At 40.5% G+C, this 18,826-nt stretch overlaps 1 protein-coding gene across 1 annotated transcript in view; it reads left to right on the top strand.

Moving 5' to 3' along the window:
• LOC104405790 (ras-related protein Rab-3C) overlaps positions 1-14,000 on the top strand; it is a gene marked incomplete at its 5' end in the record, with an annotated part of 63,225 nt that extends 49,225 nt beyond the window's left edge. The window contains 2 exons of the mRNA XM_010014612.1: positions 2,142-2,266; positions 13,813-14,000. Coding sequence (XP_010012914.1) covers positions 2,142-2,266; positions 13,813-14,000 — 313 coding nt within the window. The remainder of the gene's footprint in view (positions 1-2,141; positions 2,267-13,812) is intronic.
• Positions 14,001-18,826: the final 4,826 nt, after the last annotated feature.

Below are 18,826 nucleotides of genomic sequence, written 5' to 3'. Positions count from 1 at the left end.
TCCTGCTGACATAAGAGGAATGAATTGATCCTCAACTCATAACTGTTCAGAGCTAAGCTCTTTTAGAGACCTTAATGGACTAACATCCTCTGACGTTTGAGCTACTCATATTTGCAAAGTTGCTATGGTGACAAATGAGGTTCTGGTTAAAAAAAAATAGTAATAATTCCATTTTGCTTAACCACAAATTCCAGAAGAACTCAGCATGTTTCCAAGAGAACATCTCTGCCAAAATGAATACACAATGCCCTTTCTTTCTGAGCAGTTGCATTTATAGTAAAATTTAAGTCTACAGGGTGCTTTCATTACAGTACCTTGTGATGCCTTACTCAAATTACTATCAACCATATTTAAAATAGCACAGTGTTCATTTCTTGAAGGAAGAATCGGGGATTGCTCAAGGGAACAATGTGTAGCACTAAATGCCTGGGGCTTGCTTCAGTTCCCTCTTCCTCGTTCTGACGAAGTAAAACAGCCCTAAAGACAGTATGATCCTTCACCTTCAATTCCTCTGCCTGGCACTGCAAACCCATCACACATGGCTTAAAGGTGCTTCAACTCATGCAGGGGGCTCTGTCCCTGTGGGCAATGGCACTGGACCCAGGGTTACAAAGATAGCTGTTCATCCCTCTGGTCTGGCAGTAAGCAAAGCCAGCTGAGGAGATTTGATCCATTTTCTGTCTCTCAATATCATTAATTTTTGTATGCATGGAACATTTTGCAGACAGGGATCTGAATATGTAGTGATAACGGCTGTTACAAGAAGGGATCACTAGTGAACTTACTTAGCACCCACACAGACCAGCTTCCAAAACAGGTGACAGATTTTTGAAGGCTTTTCATATTTTCTCACAGATACCTAGGGCCCTGATACACAACAGGATTCCCTTCTAGAGTGCTCTCTCCTACATGTGTAGCAGGTCAGGTTCTATTTCAGTGCAGTTTTTCTAAGCACCAGGTATTGTTCAAAAAGGGGGGAAAGAGAGACATGATTTACATAATTTTCTCTCTCAGTTGATCATATGGGGACAGAAGAGATATTTATATCTTAGTTATTAAGCAGTTGACTGAGCAGTTGGCTCAGAGCCTAAAGCTAGACATAATCACAAGTCCAAGGCAAAGTGTAAATGCTTAGAGTAAGCTTGCTTCACCCTGAGTTACCTTCTAGAGCAGGTACTGCTCTCTGTTAGAAGGTGGTAGCCAGCAGCACCACTCTGGCAGAGCCTGGACTCAGGACATGAAGCTTTCCTTCCTGCAGAGCAGGTCTGAGTATCAGCAGAATGGTGGCAGTCAGCAACTGAGGAGTGCCGCAAGTGTGCTCTCAAGTTGCCCATTAACTGTGTTTCATTCAAATTGCAGAAGAGCAGTATTTTACTCTGCCTGTGTCAGGGGTGTTGGAACTAGATAATCCTTAAGGTGCCTTCCAACCCAAAGCATTCTATGATTCTAACAGAGTTTTGTACGTAAGCTGTTTAACCACCACTACTGGCGGTCCCAGGGTGTTTCAAGGCCTAAGATACTCGAATTTAGCTGTAGTCATGGTTAGCACTTGTATTGTTTGAAAGGGAGATAAATCAAAGTTCAGAGTCAGTCCCTGCCCATGGCTTAATGCGCAATGTAAACATTGCTGTCATTCTGGCAGGTCGAAGGCCTATATCGGAACACGCTGGAGAGAAGCAACAGAAGGAAGACAAAATGGTTTTGAAGTTTTGCTGATAAATTTAGTTTCTGATTTTTAAAAGCGAAAGATGAGAAATGAATAAGCTGTTGATTTTATTTCAAATCTGTGCGTTTAATGTTTGCATTAAAATGTGAAAATACTTCTTTTAATTGTGTGGGAGAAAGTGTTACAGCTTCTTTCTAAAAATACAGGAAGAATGTTGATGGCAGGAGAAAATATTGAAGAAGTGCTTTGTTCTAACATGCAAAAGTAAAACCTGTGATTATATTATTCCTGAAATAACAATTCCAGACAGATAATCCTTAATTTAGTTGAAATCCATAAATAAACAGAATCATGTTACCCTGGATGTCAAAATCAGTATTGTCTTTTTTGACTTGTTACTATTCTGTTTGAAATTGATTTAAGGGGAATTTGCTTTGCTTTGACTTCATTCTCTCTCTTTGTCTTTTTTTTTAAGGTCGACTCAAATCAAAACATACTCTTGGGATAATGCCCAGGTTATTTTGGTTGGTAACAAATGTGACATGGAGGATGAACGGGTAATCTTCACTGAGAGAGGCAAACATTTAGCAGAGCAACTTGGTAAGAAATTACAAAAGATTTATGAATGCTTGTGAGAAATCACAAAGAAATATCATTAATTGCTATGATACTTGTAGTGAAATGTTTGTGATACATTCACTGTACAGGAATAGTCATACGCCACCTCCCTTTTGTTTCTGCAGGCTGAGGTCTGAACTGTCCTTGTTGATACCACTAATACTGTAACATCATTAGAATGGACATGTGTCCAGGGTTGACCTTATACAGAGCTGTGATATGTCTGCTATCTAAAAGTGTCCACAAGACCGGCGTTGGCTCAGAGGCTGGGTTAGACTAAAGACGTATCTGATAAAACATTACTAATTCTGATCCTTAGACAGGAAGTACATTATGGCCTTTGTGATAAGCAGCAAGATTAGGCATGTGTCTGTATATATACAGTATGTTTAGACAGTTACAGCTACAGGCAGATGCATCCTAGTGAGGATGCAAGTTGGGAACATTTGGGTTATGATTACCAATATCAATAATCCAAACCAGAATGACACCAATATCCAGCTCCCACTGCTAACAGTTCAACTACTGCACATTCACACAGGTGTAAATAATGCGAACCTCTGTTTCATAAAGTCTCCACTTAGAAGGCATATGTTGTCCACTCAGAAAACTGTGGAGCTGTGAACATCTCTGTTCTTTCTGTTTCTACCCAGCAGTGATATTCTTTCATACCATGAAAAGTTTTTGAGTTGACACTGGCCAAACTTAATTAATCATCTTAATACTACTACTGACCTGTTTTTTCCTTCAAATTTGCTGTCTCTGGAAAGCATGCTTGGCGGGTGTGCAGATCAAACCTTGTCATCATTTGAGGTCAATTTCCTGCTGTACTGGGCATAGGTTTGTTACTATTTTTAAAACTAACCATGGTAAAGGCTCAGTCTGGTGAACATGCGTGCAACCAAGATCTCCTCATCACTATTCCTATACAGGAGCTTAGCGGAAAGGGTGTTGTAAGAGTAACTGCATGGGAAACAGAGAGAGATGGTGTCATTTCACACATACCACCTGTGCAGTATCTAATCCCATGCTGGTGGTTCTTAACCTATGCATGTTCATAACTCACTGACTTTATTTCTTAGTATATTTTCTCTAGTTGTACAACTGCTTGTCCTGGTAAATAATTTAATCAGAATAACATATCTGCCTACTGCATTTGTCTAAATAAGCATTATGCATAAAAGCTATTATTATGTCTAAATAAGCATTCTGTGTAAAAGCTAAAATAAACATTAAAAATTAACATAAATTAGTCCTTTAAACATGACAGAAAAGATTTAACAGGAGGTTATGTCCTGAAAAATTGCAAATATTTGTGAAAAACTGAATTTCTAAAACTGTTTCAACAAAACCAAAATGGTTACTATTGCACCCGCTTTAACAGAGGGTAGTTTTCTTTGTAGAAATACCTGTCACATTATATATTCCAATATATATTTCCCTTTGTTAGCATTTCTAATATTTAGTCATTTACTAGGAGCAAGGAAAGTGTATTCAATGGAAAAGAGATCAAAAAAAATGTAACCATATACTTTCACCCCCCCATTTATACCAGGCACTAAAACGTCTGGCAATAAACATAAATTTGCAATGTAGATTTTGAAGATTTTTTAATTTTAAAGTAACGTAACTAATCTGAATTTCTATTCCTTGAACTATATTCCTATGGAAAGATTAATGTGAGTTGACAAGGAATCCCCAAGGTCATGAATTTAGCAAGACAAGAAGGAACTTTCCATGTTGTCAAGAATCCTCAGCTGTAATAACCAATGCTTGCAAAAAAAAAAAAAAAACAAACAGGAAGAGTAATGAGCTAGATATCAAAACTCATGTTTCAAGCTTTAAAGCAAACTCTAACTCCTGGGATTTAGAATTCAATCTCTATGGAAGCAGATTATCCACTGTTCCAGTCTTTATCTTCTCGAGGTTTTCCTTTTTCAGGTATATATTCTATGGCTATCTCAAGGGCAGATAATTGTATCAGATAAATTATGGCTCTGATCAAGTATGTTGTTTATGGTACTCAGACTGCACACACGAATGTTTATGTGTTCTCTGTACAGCTGCAATAATTTCTTAACTCTGCTCAGAGATTGTGGAAGATGGTGTCAGGAAAAGCAGAAGAATGAGTTTCTCTGAACCAAATTGTAATAAGTGCTCTGTCCATGTTGGCCAGTTTGAAGGACACATGTTGAACACTTGGGGCTGTCTTTTCTTTCTCTGCCAGTTAATTGATAACATCTCTTGTGGATATGTTTTAAAAATAACAATATGGATTTTTGTGTCCAGCAAGATACTTCAAGATTGTAGGCCCTTTGAATGCCATGGTCTGCAACATTGATTGCAGCCACAATTACAAGCAAGCAAGATGCATGACTGCTGTACAAAGAACATGTTGTGAAACACTGTTCTCAAGTGTGGTTTTATTTTCAGCACTAGTTTATTTGAAGTCACTGGGAAAAGGAATACATGTACATTTTTGGGCTGGGTTTTCAAAAGGTCAAAAAAAAGCATTGGGCATTTAACCCTCCAGGAAGCACAGTGTCCTACTGAGAACAGCATTATTGGAAAATTGGGCCTTTTTTGTTGCTGCTGACCTCATTTCCTTGAATCTCAGTGCTGGCTTAATCCTCAAGTGTAACTCAAACATAGTTTAGATCAACCACCAATAGGCCTCGTTACCTGCAAAAGTCTGGCTAAACTAGTCAAGTATCCTGTGGTAGCTCCAAGTACCTCTCTCATAACACTAACAGAAGTTCACAAAAAAAAGAATGGTTAAGAAAACCATATCTGACCTTGAAGGTAAACTAACGGAATGTTTATCAAGTCAATCTTTCTCTCCTTTCCACATTAGTTTGGTTTTTTTACTAAGCTTGTTGTTAATGACATAGGGTATGACACTGGTGATACCACCAATAAAAGCAGCAATCAGTGTACTACCGTACGTACAGCAATGGCCAGAAGTAGGTTCCTGGTGTGGTTTAAGCCCAGACGATAACTCGGAACAACGCAGCCACTCGCTCACTCCCCCTGTTCTTCCTCCCCCCGCTCCCAGAGGGATGGGGAGGAGAATCGAAGGAATGTAACTCCCACGGGTTGAGATAAGAGCAGTCCAGTAACTAAGGTATAATACAAACCACTACTGCTACCCATAATAATGATAATGGTAAGGGAAATAACAAGGGGAGAGGACATAACTGCTCACCACCCGCCGACCGATACCCAGCCCGACCCGAGCAGCGATCTGGGCCTTCCGGGTAACTCCCCCCAGTTTCTATACTGGGCATGACGTGCTGTGCTATGGAATACCGCTTTGGCCAGTTTGGGTCAGGTGTCCTGTCTCTGCTTCCTCCCGGCTTCCCCTCCTCCCTGGCAGAGCATGAGACTGAGAAAGTCCTTGGTCAGAGTAAACATTACTGAGCAACAACTGAAAACATCGGTGTGATCAGCGTTGTTCCCAGGCTGAAAGTCAAAAACACAGCACTGCAACAGCTACTAAGGAGAAAAATGACTGCTGTAGCTGAACCCAGGACAGTGCCTTATGTAAGATATAATAGGGCAAATATATTGTGATAGTGTACCAGGCTGTAGCAAATTATATTCATGGGTCTCCTGAACCAAAAGGCAGTATCTTTCTATTCAATTGCCCTTTCATGTTTTTTTTTTTCTCATGGACTTGTCCATTGATGTCTCTGAAACCATATGCAACCGTACCATCCACAATATCTTTTAAATATGCAGTTTATCTGCTTCCACTTTGAATCAGCCACTTGCTAGTTTTGTTTGATGCTTCTTCACTGTTATATTCTGAGAAACAGTGAACAATTGTTTGCTGTTACCTGCTCTGTAACATCATTGGTTTCAGAGACCTTTATCATACCCCTCCTTTTTCTCCAGGCTGAAATTCCCAGACTGTTTCACCCTTCAAGATACAAAGACCATCTCACACCTTAGCTAGTCCTTGTCACCCTATTCAGTATTCTTGTAAGTGGTACAGGCTTTTTAAAGAAATTAGTTCATGGTTGATTAACATAATAGTATCATTAAAAAAGTAATGAGGTTAAAAAAGATAGGATGAAATAAATGCAGTTGAGTCATGTAAGTTTACCTCATAGAGATATCTTACCAAGAAAATACAGAAATGTGACGTATCAGTCAGTAGAAAGAACTAATTAATGTAATGTTAATATTGACACAGGAATCATAGCAAACACATTTAAACAAGTTTATTCACTAATCACTACTAAAAAGAGTGTGGAAAGCCCTGTCTCTTCATTAATGTTTGCTCTGAGCACTATATGCATCGGCTATGGAGAGTAATCCCAATATAGTCAGCACCCATGTGCTTTAGAGCATTTAGTAAAAAAGGCTGGGAACTTACAAGCAAAATGTATGCACACTTCCCAGCTGCATTACTCACACAGTTTTCTGACATATTCATCTCATACATCTCAGCTGAGTTCAAAGTTTCATATGTTTATGAAAGTGTGGTGTCATCTGTCAGAACAGAAATAAAAAGAATGACTCACAGATGGAATGAATTTCTTGGTTCCTTTTATTCATGGTCTGTATGACATATTGTGATGTATGTTCTGGTAAAGGATTAGCAGGCAGAGGTGTACACAGAGCTTTGAACTGCACATGCAAATAGACAGTTACGTGTGTAGTTTGGCACACAATTTCTCTATGATGATTTGTTATGCATGAAAATTAGCTGCATAATTGTATATATGTTCTTTGGTTGTTCATGTCCTTCTGTACAACTCCTATTTGTTATGTGTGTGGTACAAATTATTTCAACACTCATTAGTTTTTAATTGCAAATACTCCCATTACAGAGTATATAATCTATTTAAAACCAGGGTCTCTAAGGTTGCTGCAAAAGTATAATACTGCCATAGGTTCAAACCAGACATAGGTTCAAATTCTTCAAATTAAAACCATTCAGCACCCCAGCAAGCCTGAAAATAGAGTATTTGTTAGTACCATGTGCTTCTACAGGGCACAATTCAGCATTTAGCACTTCTGTGTGATCTGACCAAGCCTGCAACACCAGGCCTGCTGCTGAGATAGGGCAGGAACATGACTGGTTTCTGAATCCTGCCAGGGCTGATGGACAAGGTAGCAGCTCCCCAGCATCAAGACCAGAGTGAACCTTCACTTGCCTTGGGGTATAAGCCCTGGGGGGTGATGTACACATTAGGCATTTGTGGGTATACTGGGCATATCAGGCATCTGTGAGCTTAGGCAGCAACTGAAGAGGCATTTTTAGGGCGGTTATTTTGGCATCTATGTCAGGAATCAAGTGGGACTTGGCAGCTCAGCACACAGCTTGCTAGAACAGCAAGTTCTGTTTTGCCTTCATGGCTGTCTGGAGGCTGTGGTGCAGAAGGCAGGGTCACCAGCAACTTCCAGGGAACAGACATATGCTGCATCTAACTTTGCATTAAAAATGAAAATAATTGTGATGTGCAAGAACATCCATGTTCATAGTTCCATCCTTCACTGGATTTTAGCTCTTTTTAAAGGGCAAATGTTAGTGCCAGAGGAAGGAGACAGGCTGACAGCACTGATGGACTGACATACACCAGAGCCATCTGTTTAGTTACAACACAGGGTATTAGCAGAGCAGTTAAAAGTGCCTGTCCCCAGGATGGCTTTTTACAGGGGGAAAATGCCAACCTGCCATTGCTTTCACGCTCTTGGAACTTCATTACAGGAAAGTTACTTAATGAGAAGGAGAAACAAGGGATTGTGTTTGCTCCACAAATGTCTCATGTAAACAAGCAAAAGAAAATCCTTTGGCAGGCATCTAACTGATTGCCCAAATGCATTCATTTAAAAGGTATCTGGAAGCCAGCACAACTGGAATTTATAATTCTGAGGATGATAAGAGGGCTGGAGCACCTCCCATATGAAGACAGGCTGAGAAAGTTGGGGCTGTTCAGCCTGGAAAAGAGAAGCTGTGTGGAGACGTCATAGCAGCCTTCCAATATCCGAAGGGGGCCTACAAGGATGCTGGGGAGGGTCTCTTCATTAGGGACTCTAGTGGTAGGACAAGGGTTAATGGCTTCAAACTTAAACAGGGGAACTTTAGGTTAGATATAAGGAAGAAGTTCTTCACAGTGAGGGTGGTGAGGCACTGGAATGGGTTGCCCAAGGAAGTTGTGAATGCTCCAACTCTGGCAGTGTTCAAGGCTAAGTTGGACAGAGCCCTGGGCGACATAGTTTAGTGTGTGGTGTCCCTGCTCGTGGCAGAGGGATTGGAACTAGATGATCTTAAGGTCCTTTCCAACCCAAACCATTCTATGATTCTATGATTCTATGATATGCATACCTGGAAGGTGTTCATTATAACATTACTGCCCCTCAGGTCTGTCCATTCTGTCACAGCTAAGAGTCCCCCTTTACGTCTATATATATATAATTGGCCACCCTAAAGGTTGGATAAATATCTAAGCATTTCTGTTAACAACCTTTACACTAGTTCTATCCAGAATGGTGCTAAAGGATTGCTCTTTGCTGAGGTAATATTAGCAAAGTCCAATTTGAGGGCTTAATGTCATTTTAATACTTAACATAGTCCAGCCCTTGGGCTTGTTTAGACCTCAGAGGTCTCATCCAACTGGTCTACAATTACTACCGCTATAGAGTGTGTTGTATCTTGAAGACCAGGGCCCCTAAAGTTGCTTCAGAAGTGTAATCCTGCCATAGGTCCAAACCATGTGTGTTGTGCTCATGCTGCACTAGGTACTAGGGGATTACATAGAGCACAGTGTAACCAGGTCTGCTGCCAGAGTTGTGGGTGTAGGAGGTACTTTGAAGAACATCAATAGTCACTGGCTACCTCCAGCCCAGTTTCCCAGGTGACCTTTGCAATCATGCCATGTGTGTCTGTTTCTCTTTGAGTAAGCAGTAGAGGTCTCGAAGATATTAACAGTTCTGAGGAACTGAACATCTAAGAAGGGGAGAAGGGGCTTGCAGCTGCCTTGACTGGCAGCCTGAAGTGTAAATGCAAACCTTATTAGATACTATTCACAGCAGGCAAGAGCCTGAGTGCCTACTGGCACCCCCTCAGAACTACCCACAGGATGCAAATCCAAGCAAATAAAGCATCATTAGCTCCTCTCCTTTAAATGCTAGGACATTGTGAAATAATTCATTCCCAAGGCTTCCTAGATTTTGCCTTTTGTACTCTGTGTGACAAAGGGAGCAGCTTCCTTCAGTGTCTTCTTGCTCTGATGTTGCAGTCTCCCACTGCTCAAAATACTGGGTTGAACAAGGAACTGGCAAGAGCAGCGCTAAGGATCACAGTTCAAGCTTGTCTTTGAGGAAGGATAGTTATTGCAGGAACACACCCTTAAGGACATCTGTTAAATATAACATCAGGGGTGGTAAACAAAATTGTCTTGGTTTTAGGCAACCACTCTGAAACCAGAAGGCCTTCCTAATCAGCTGGTGAAACGTTAATATAGCTTGTCTGTATCGTCTGTGGAATTGTGCTTAAAATTTGCTATCTAGTGTGCCCTCTTGATGTCACATTTTCTCAGAAAGATGAGAGGGTGCAAAATGTTCTTTGCTCTGCATATGGGTGTCCTTTTTTTTTTCCCCTTTATTTTTTGAAAGAACCATAAACAAGGGTTAATGAGTATTGATGAAGGAGCCTCTGCAAAGTCAGGACAAACGAGGCAGGGAGGGAACAAAATCAGTAATTCATTCTGTTTATGTGTTTCAGGGTGGCTACTGGTCTGTGTGCTTTATAGCTCATCAGGTGAACAACAGCAGCCTGTTGATGTGTTGGCTGCCACACTATTTCATAGTGCTGTGTGGGGGCTGCTGAGAGCTTGCAAGCTTTCTTTGAGTCAATGCTATGGGAAGAGTGAGACGCATTGTAAGGACAGCAAAGGGAAAACTGAATTAAACACAAACAAGGCAATTAAATTAGAACATCCTGAGGCATGTTCCATCCACACTGTTCATATATTCAGGAAGCACTTTGATATTTTGATTTTTCTCAGTTTTGGCTTGTCATGGTGTAAGTCCAGCTGGGAACTAGGTGCCACACAGCCTCTCACTCACTCCATGCCCAATCCCCAGTGAGATGGGGAGGATAATCAGAAAAAATGTAAACCCCCACGGGTTGAGATAAGAACAGCTTAATAATTGAAATAAAAGTAAGAATAATTATAAGGATAGTAAATAGAGAGGGGAAGGAATAAACAAGTGATGCACATTACAATTCCTCACCACTGACCAACGCCCAGATCATTCCCAAGAAGCAATCAGTCCCTCCTGGCTAACTCTCTGTAGTTTATATACCAATTATGATGTTCTATGGTATGAAATACCCTTTTGGCTAGTTTGGGTCAGGTGTCATGTCTCTCCTCTCTTTTTGTGCTTCTTGTGTCCCTCATTGGCAGATCTGAAAAGTCCTCGATCAGGGTAGGCTCTACTTAGCAACAATTAAAAACATTGGTGTGTTACCATTGTTTTTTTCACACTAAACCCATAACACAGCACTGCACCAGCTGCTAGGAAGAAAATTAACTCCATCCCAGCTGATACTAAACTCTCTTCTGCCTTACCTACTTCACTTGCCTCTTGGGCTTTGTAATTTCTTTGCAGTACTTGGCTCTGCTAGGTCTCATCTACATGAACAGTACAGATCATCACAGGTGGTGGGAACATGGTGTTCTTCGAGCTCTGCTGCCCTGAGCATCACTAGAGAATTGCCTCACTTTGGGCTTACACTGTTACAGAAAATCTTTTCTTTGTCCTAATGAGCAGTGGCAAAAAACCTGGAGAAAGTATTAAAAGGCAGACATCTGGGGCCTTCATACACATGCATGTTAAAAGCTTAGGGTGTCTAAGCACTCTTAGTAAAATAATTGCAAGATTAGTCAGGAGGAGAGGAAAGGTCAAGTTCTGCAAAATATTGCATAACAAAATGGAGAACAACCAGAAGTCAGATATTTATTACATGCACACTCTGCTGGGAAAAATGTTCCATATCTCTTTGAAACTGTTCAACAGACAGACTTTCTGTTAAACAAACAAATGAAAAATAAATACGACCAATTTACTGGGATCTTTTGCATAAGGTGACTGTAATGTGAGGAATTGAACCCCCAGCACAGAACATTCAGTGGCTGTCTGGATGGCAATGGGAGCTTCTGTTTCAAGTGCCTTTGCAATGGTGTCTTCAGGTGCACCAAATGAGACTGTGAACTCTTGTTCTGCTGAATTCTGGTGAACTAGCTAGTCCTACTTGCCCACTACATGATCGTTTGGCAGTGATTACTTTAAACTGTACACAAAGCATCTTTTAACTTTCTTAACTGGTTTCAAAAGACTGTTCTGTGTGAGCATTTCTACATCTGTAGGAACAGTTTCTACACCACAGACCAACAACAGGTGTCCTACCTATGTGCAGTTGAATCCATTCTACAGCAGAAACTGCATGGGGGAAGCCCACTAGCATGGCCCATTCTTTACTTAGATGTTTAGCAGCACATTTAAGCATATAAACAGTTCCTATCTTAATGGCCTGTGCACAGCAGAGGCTTACTAGAGGGAGTCTCCAGGGTTGCCCAAAATTTCTACCTATACACTGCTTGTAGAGAATAAAGCAAATACTTTGTTGTGAAGGTAGCTGGGAGTTCTGTCGGTTTCTCACAGGTCAGTTCATTGTCTCATTTATGTAGGGTCCAGCCAGGGAGGCCCTGGATCACCCAGGCAATTAATGACTAAATTGATGTGATTTGTATACAGGCACAGCCTGATACCCAGCTACACCACTACTCTGATTGCAATTTCCTTCTTATAACAAAATTGTAACTGAAATTACATAGATTTCACCGCAGCTGTAGTGTCTTTTATTAGAATAAATATGTTTGTGCTTGAGCACTCTGCACACCTCTATTTTACTTGGAGAATGAATGCCTCAAAGTTTTTCACAGTTTTTTTATTCAGAACATCTTAACTGTGGTAGTGGGTCTGTTTTCTTGATCCTGTCCATGTTACAATATTTCCTGACATGGGTCTCCTCCCTTCTTTGTCACTCTTTTCCCTTCACTTTTTGCTTTTCTCTGCCCAGATCTCTTACCTACTTGTCATATCTGCCATTTCATGATCATCTCATGTGCTTGTTATTCTGTCGTCTTAACTGTAAAAACTGGTCCTCTCATAAATGTCCTTAAGATTTATTCCTTTTCCTGTCATCTTCTCCAGTGCTTTGGTGTGCCATTTTTCAGGCATCCTCTCACTGCCCCTCATCCCTTCTGCCCTCTGGTCCTGCTTGTTCCTCTTTGGAATGACTGCTTTCCTCCTGCTTCCTGTGAAGAAGACACTGACACTTATGGAATGATCTGACTGTGTTGCTGTCCTAGAGCTGCAGACAGTTTCAATGCAGAACGCTGAAAATGTTGAGGATCTTTGTTTCCCTAGGCATTCTGAACAGCCTTCTCCTGCATGCAGCAGAGCAAGTGAAGCAACACTGGCTTTCCCGATTTTCCTTCTAGTTTGAAACATAGGAGACGTGTAAGCCAAGCTTAACTAAAAATGCCATGTAGATTTAAACCTCTTCCCAGCATGATTTCTTTAGATGGTCTTTTATTATGCACAGTTTTCCTGCAAATGTTCTGCAAAGGGAAGCTAGAACAGAGGGATAGCCAGCACTAGCAGAAGCCTGCTGTATTGCAGGCTGACTGCCCACATATCTTGCCCAGATGAAGGAGGCAGACATGGGAGATGAGACATGGGACAAATGGGTATGGAGAAGGGAGCTTAAAAGAGCTGGCTGTGCTCCGTAAAGGCTTCCAGTGTCCCTTCTGGGTTAAGGATAGCTCTGATTTTTGCCTTTGGAGTAGTCATTGGGAATCAATAGATAAAAGTCCTTCCACATAAATTAATGAAGTTTTCTTCCTTATATGTGTTTGAGAAAAATTTGTTTATTATTTATTTATATTTTCTTTTTTAGCTTGGTTTGTGGCATTGAGAGTCCGTTTGGTCCCATGGATTCACCTCTAACTTGAGTAGATATCAAATTGCAGCAGTCTTCCCCTTTCTTGCTTGTTTGTTTATTTGGTTATTTCCAAATAGAGTTGTTTGGTTTGGCACCAGCTTAATGACACAATGGAAATGTCTGTTTTAACCTGAATAATGCTCAGAGGAACATAATAGAGATGGAACAGTAGATTATTCCTTCTTAATGAGTGGATACATAGGCATTTCTAAAATAATAATGCTTTTAAACTGGTGACAATTTTTAAAGTAAACTGTTTTAAAGCAGAATTTGTTAAAGGGAATGTTTTTGTCCTGTTCCTGTCTGGCTTGGTATAAAGCAAATACCACTAGTGTACTTTTGATTGTGCTACAGTTTTACCTGCTCTTCCAGTATCATTCTCTCTTATGCACGCTGTCACACGTTTGCTTTTCACCTCCGCTTTTCCTTGCCCAAGAGAAGTTTGTATATTTATTGGAGACACTGGAATATGCATTGAACATAAGCATGTTTTTTATTTTCTTAGGATTTGAATTTTTTGAAACAAGTGCCAAGGACAACATTAATGTCAAGCAGACATTTGAGCGACTCGTGGATATCATCTGTGACAAAATGTCTGAAAGCCTGGAGATGGATCCCACCATTGCTGCCAGCAAGCAGAACACACGGCTAAAGGACACCCCTCCTCCACAGCAGTCCAACTGCGGCTGTTAATGCAGCTGTCAGCAAAGGCAGCTCCAGTGTGTTCTGTGGCCAACAGAGTATTTGTGAATGGTCTATATGTCTTTATTTATACTGTCTTATTAATTTGTTTGGGAGCAAAGTCTTTTATTTTACATCAGTTGGTGGAGAACGCGTATGAAGATGATGGAGAGGTTATTAGTTTGAAAGGGTGATCCAGTTTTTAGCATCTGGCTTTTACATGCAGGATGGCTATTAGTTTCTCTTTTCTTTTTACTGTTTTAAATGACACTTACTTCAGCTGGTGCCATGTCCTCAGACCACATTTGCCTAGAATTGACTCTTGCTTCATCAGTTTCAAATTACATAATTGAATAATTAGGGCAGTGGCCAACGTGGCTTGCAATAAGCTTCTTGATGCCACTTACATTTTCTCCTGACTGAAAATCAATTTAGAAATATTGCTCTAGAGAGAAAAATCCCTCATTCTGTCCAGGTCGTTTGTTTGAAACTTCCTGGAGTGTATTGACTTGGCAAATCTACACTCATTATGTTACACATCCTGGCTGATTGGAAATTGCAGAACTTAGAAAGAAGTTAGTTCTTGGACCCAAACCCACCAAACTTTCCTGTGAGTTTCTAACTGGATGTGGGTATTCAGTGCAAACCCTCAGATATTAGGTACTTCATCCTGTTTGTATAGCTAGTATGTTTACATTTCCGTGGGAGTTGTGTGTGTATCTAACACCTTTCCGATACTGAACGTAATTTCTCATTCCATCAGTATTGAGATCCTGGTAGTACCTACCCAGTACTGGAGGGCTGACTAGATCTTTCCATTTCTACCTGCATGAGATACTAAACACACAGTTTTATATTACCCTGTAACAGAGCCAAATCCATTATGCTGGATTGTTCATAGCCAAAAACTGTCTTGTCACATTGCTGTCAAATCTACATACTGAAGTTTTCAGGAATCGTATCTCTCATTCAGTCACTGAGACAATGACCACCAGAACACAGGCTACACGCTGCCTGTATTCTACTCAGACCTGTTGCAAAAGTGCTGCTGGTGTCAGTGAACTGGAGTTTGACCTCACTTTTACTTTGGGGATACCTGTTTTGACAAGACAATCAGAGCTTCACAAGATTTTAAAAAACTTTAGGAGTAATAAAAATTTATTAAAATTTCTAGTGTTAGCCTGAATGCATTCATAAGATCAGTAAAGGCTGTGAAGATAGCAGAATAATGTACACAATCTTTTCTAATAACATGTTAAAAATAGTCATATTTCACAGTTTTTGAAAGTACTCCTCTAGTAATTGGTGGCAGTTTCTTCCATTTGTGCCCTGGAGTACTTTGTACAACTCCTTTACTTGCGTCATAGTGACATTTTTTAACTAAACAGCATAATTGAAGAAGCGCTAACTGTTTTATTGTTCCAGTTAGACAGAATTTAGGACAAGGCTGACATTTCTTAAACTGTCTGCAGTGGGAAAAATCAGAAGACAAATTAGAAAAGGAAGTAACACAATGTACTGCAAACTGCTCAAAACTGCAAAGATATCCCTCTACGCACATTACTTTTTTTGAAGGTAATCTGTATAACTCCTAAAACACACTAGGAGAAAATGGCTACTTTTTTTTACTGATTAAGTAACCTGCATACACTTTTGACACAATAAAAATTATTTCCAAACAAGGCTTATAGACCCATGTAAAATGTATATACCATCAGTGCACTACATTGGCTCCCTAACTTAAATCAATACATGTTCTTTCTTCAATCTGTGGTTTTAAACCATGTCTTTCCTGTTAGCTAGTTTACTTAAGCACTTGTTTTCCTAGTAGACATGGAGACTGGCCTTCATCTGTTTACTTCCATGAAGAGAAAGCACTGTCCTCTTTGGGACTGATAGGCAGCCAGGTAGAAGAGGCATGTGTCATCCCAAGTGTAACCTTGTCTCTCTCTGGGGATGCTACTTTTCTTTCCCTCATCTGAGGCAGTATGTTGATAACTGTGCTGAGAGACTTTCATTAATATGTCTTCACTCACTACATACCACCTCCTTTGGAAAAAGAAGTGATAAGAAGCTGAGGAAACTTTGTGTGAGGTGGTAGGCAGTTTTCCATACTTTTCTTGCTTCGTGCAGTTGTTGCTACTGGAGAGAAAGGAGCAGGGAATTCTTGACACAGCACTCAGGTTTAACCCTCAAGTCCTTTAGAAAATGTTTAGGTTGTATTATTAGTCTGGGCCACCTCAAGCAAGGCAAGGAGAGAGGAGAACATAGTCACTTCTTACATGAACTTGGGCATATCCTGGATCATGCAGTTTGGCCACAAATGCAAATATTCTTCCAGCTTTTCTCTGGGATGCTTGCTGCAAAACGTTCATCTCCATTGCGCATCATGACAAGGAAAAAAGACTCCAAGATGCCTCTTGCTACAGCCACACCTTGCTTGTACTCCATTGCAATGAATTCCAGACCCTCCCTGGTGACCATGCAGTGAATTCCAGGCCACCCATGCCTCTTTGTGACCGTGTAGTCTCTAATCAGTGATGGCAATAGCCACATTAGCACGTATCTCTTTAAACAATTTGAGTACTAGATAAATAGTTCTTTACTTTAAAAGGATGAATTAACTGCTTTAATTTTGCACAATGAGTCTGGGCAAAAGAAGATCAACAAAATCAAAGAGGGAAAATCTCTCCTTTACATTTCTGAGACAATTAACCATCAACATGTCTCCTGCATGGGATGGGGAGGATGGGGGAAGCAGCTGCTGGAGTAACACTGCTCATTAGAGTGACAGCCTTGTGTCATAAGGAAAAGGCTCATATGAAGTACAGTAGCAGAACCAGTCAGTATTTAAAAACTCCTAGGATCTTTGTATTGACATTCAGACATGTCATAGAGTTCAGCATTAGTCAGATTAATTTGTTAAGTGTTCACATCAGATCCTTGGAGATTTTCAAGACCTGACTGGCTAAAGCCCTGGGCAGACTGCTCATACCTCTTAGTTGACACTATTTTGAGCAGGAGGCTGAGAAGGATGACCTGCTGATGTCCCATCAAACCCAATTTATCCTGTCCTCTCTTCTTCTGAAATTGAAAATGTTGGAAGTTCAAGTAAAACTTTTCTTAACAATCAGGGTTACCTACTGTTGGAAAAGCAGGCTTTGTTTTCTGTTACAGGTTGGCTTTTGCAGCCATGTATATCATAGCAATATTGAGATTTCTGCTAAAAAATTTGGTCACATGTAGGTCATATACCTCTCTCAGTAGGCTATTGCAGAGAAACAGAAAAGACAGGCTTTTGAAAAGTAACTTACTAACCCTTCCCCAAACATTCTAAAATCTAGTTTGAATGTTGAGGGAACTAGCAGGATTGGGATTTTCATTCAGTTTAAATGATGTCTTGGCCTTTTCATCGGATATCCAAAAGCAGCCTGTGTCAGTCTAGGTTGGCTCCTCTTGGCTTACATGATAGAACTGCAATTTTCTTAAATGCAAGTGAAGTTAGGCTGAACACTTCCGGAAATCCCATCCCTAACCAAGGACTAAAATTTAATCAATCAATGGCACATTCTTTACACATATCCAGTCATCACTGATTGTGAGTTTTTGGAGGACACAAGCAGGATTTGGCTAGAACCCTTATCTATCCACTGGTGCAGCACAGCTCCATCAAGAGCAAGTAACAGGCTAAAAAGTACTGTATTCTAGATGGAAGAGGATTGTATCGTTAAATTGAAAACAGGGATAAGATATCCAAAACTACTTTCGATCTCATCACAGTTCTTGGTGAAAAAGTACTTGCACACTACACCAACTTGTCACTCTCAGCACAGAAATAACACTGAACGTGGAGGCCTATTGGTCCAGACACAGACAACCTCTTCAGATTTAGGCCTCATGGTGAGATACAGTGGCTGACACACCAACCATGTTAAATTTCTGATTGATTAGATGCCTTTGGGCAGAGGGTTCAGAGTTCCATAGTGCCAGCTGAATTAATAATACACAACCCATTTTCCAAATTATGAGCTAGACTAAAGCATCTAGGATCAGGCTAATCCAGTGCTTGAGTAATGCACCAGCCTTATGCTCTGACAGTGTCTTGCTTGCTGCATAGTCAGCCCAGGTTTCAGGAAATGCTTTAGGAGCACACAAGTGCATGGGATGTGACTGGTTCCAGTGGTGCCTCCTGGCACTGATTGATAGGCTGAACAACTAGCAATCCCTGCTGATTGAACCTTCAGATGCATGGTTTTGGTTCTGGTAAGGGTTCATGTTCACAAGTGTTCTGGTCCTTATAGTGTAACTAACTTAATACTTTATCTTTTGTTGTTGTTGTTGTTTTGTTTGTTTGGTGTTCTAAGTACATATGAGCTAGCCTGACTTTCTGTCAAAAAAACACTCCTTCTCTCTGAACAGCTGTGTATGTGACTGTTACCAGAAACCATTTGTTCCTTCTTGCTTATACTTAATGTAATGCTTAGAGAAACTACCTGAGCAACTACATCTATGTGGCCTTTCCAGAGCACCAGTCTGAAGGATTAAGTTTTCTTTCCACTCTGCTCAACTCTGCATATTCAACCGTACCACCTGCATCTTCTTTATTTTAGGAACTAAGTACTATTTCAGGGTGCAGAGAATCTGCTGGAATTTGATCCTAACTTTGAGAATGCTTTGAGTTCACCGTTTTCAGAAAAAAAAAAAAAGTGACACAAACTCTACATATGGTGATGATGCCTTTGTTAAATAGCAGGTGAATGGTGCTGCAGTTGCATTCCAAAAGAAGCCCCGCTCTCAGATTCCACCCCTCCCCAACTACCCATTTCTGTATTTCTGAG

Source organism: Nestor notabilis, unplaced genomic scaffold (assembly GCF_000696875.1).
Source record: "Nestor notabilis isolate BGI_N333 unplaced genomic scaffold, ASM69687v1 scaffold3815, whole genome shotgun sequence".
Taxonomy (NCBI): Eukaryota; Metazoa; Chordata; class Aves; order Psittaciformes; family Psittacidae; genus Nestor; species Nestor notabilis.
The sequence above is the reverse complement of the archived record's forward strand: the minus strand, read 5'-3'. Positions and strand labels throughout refer to the sequence as shown.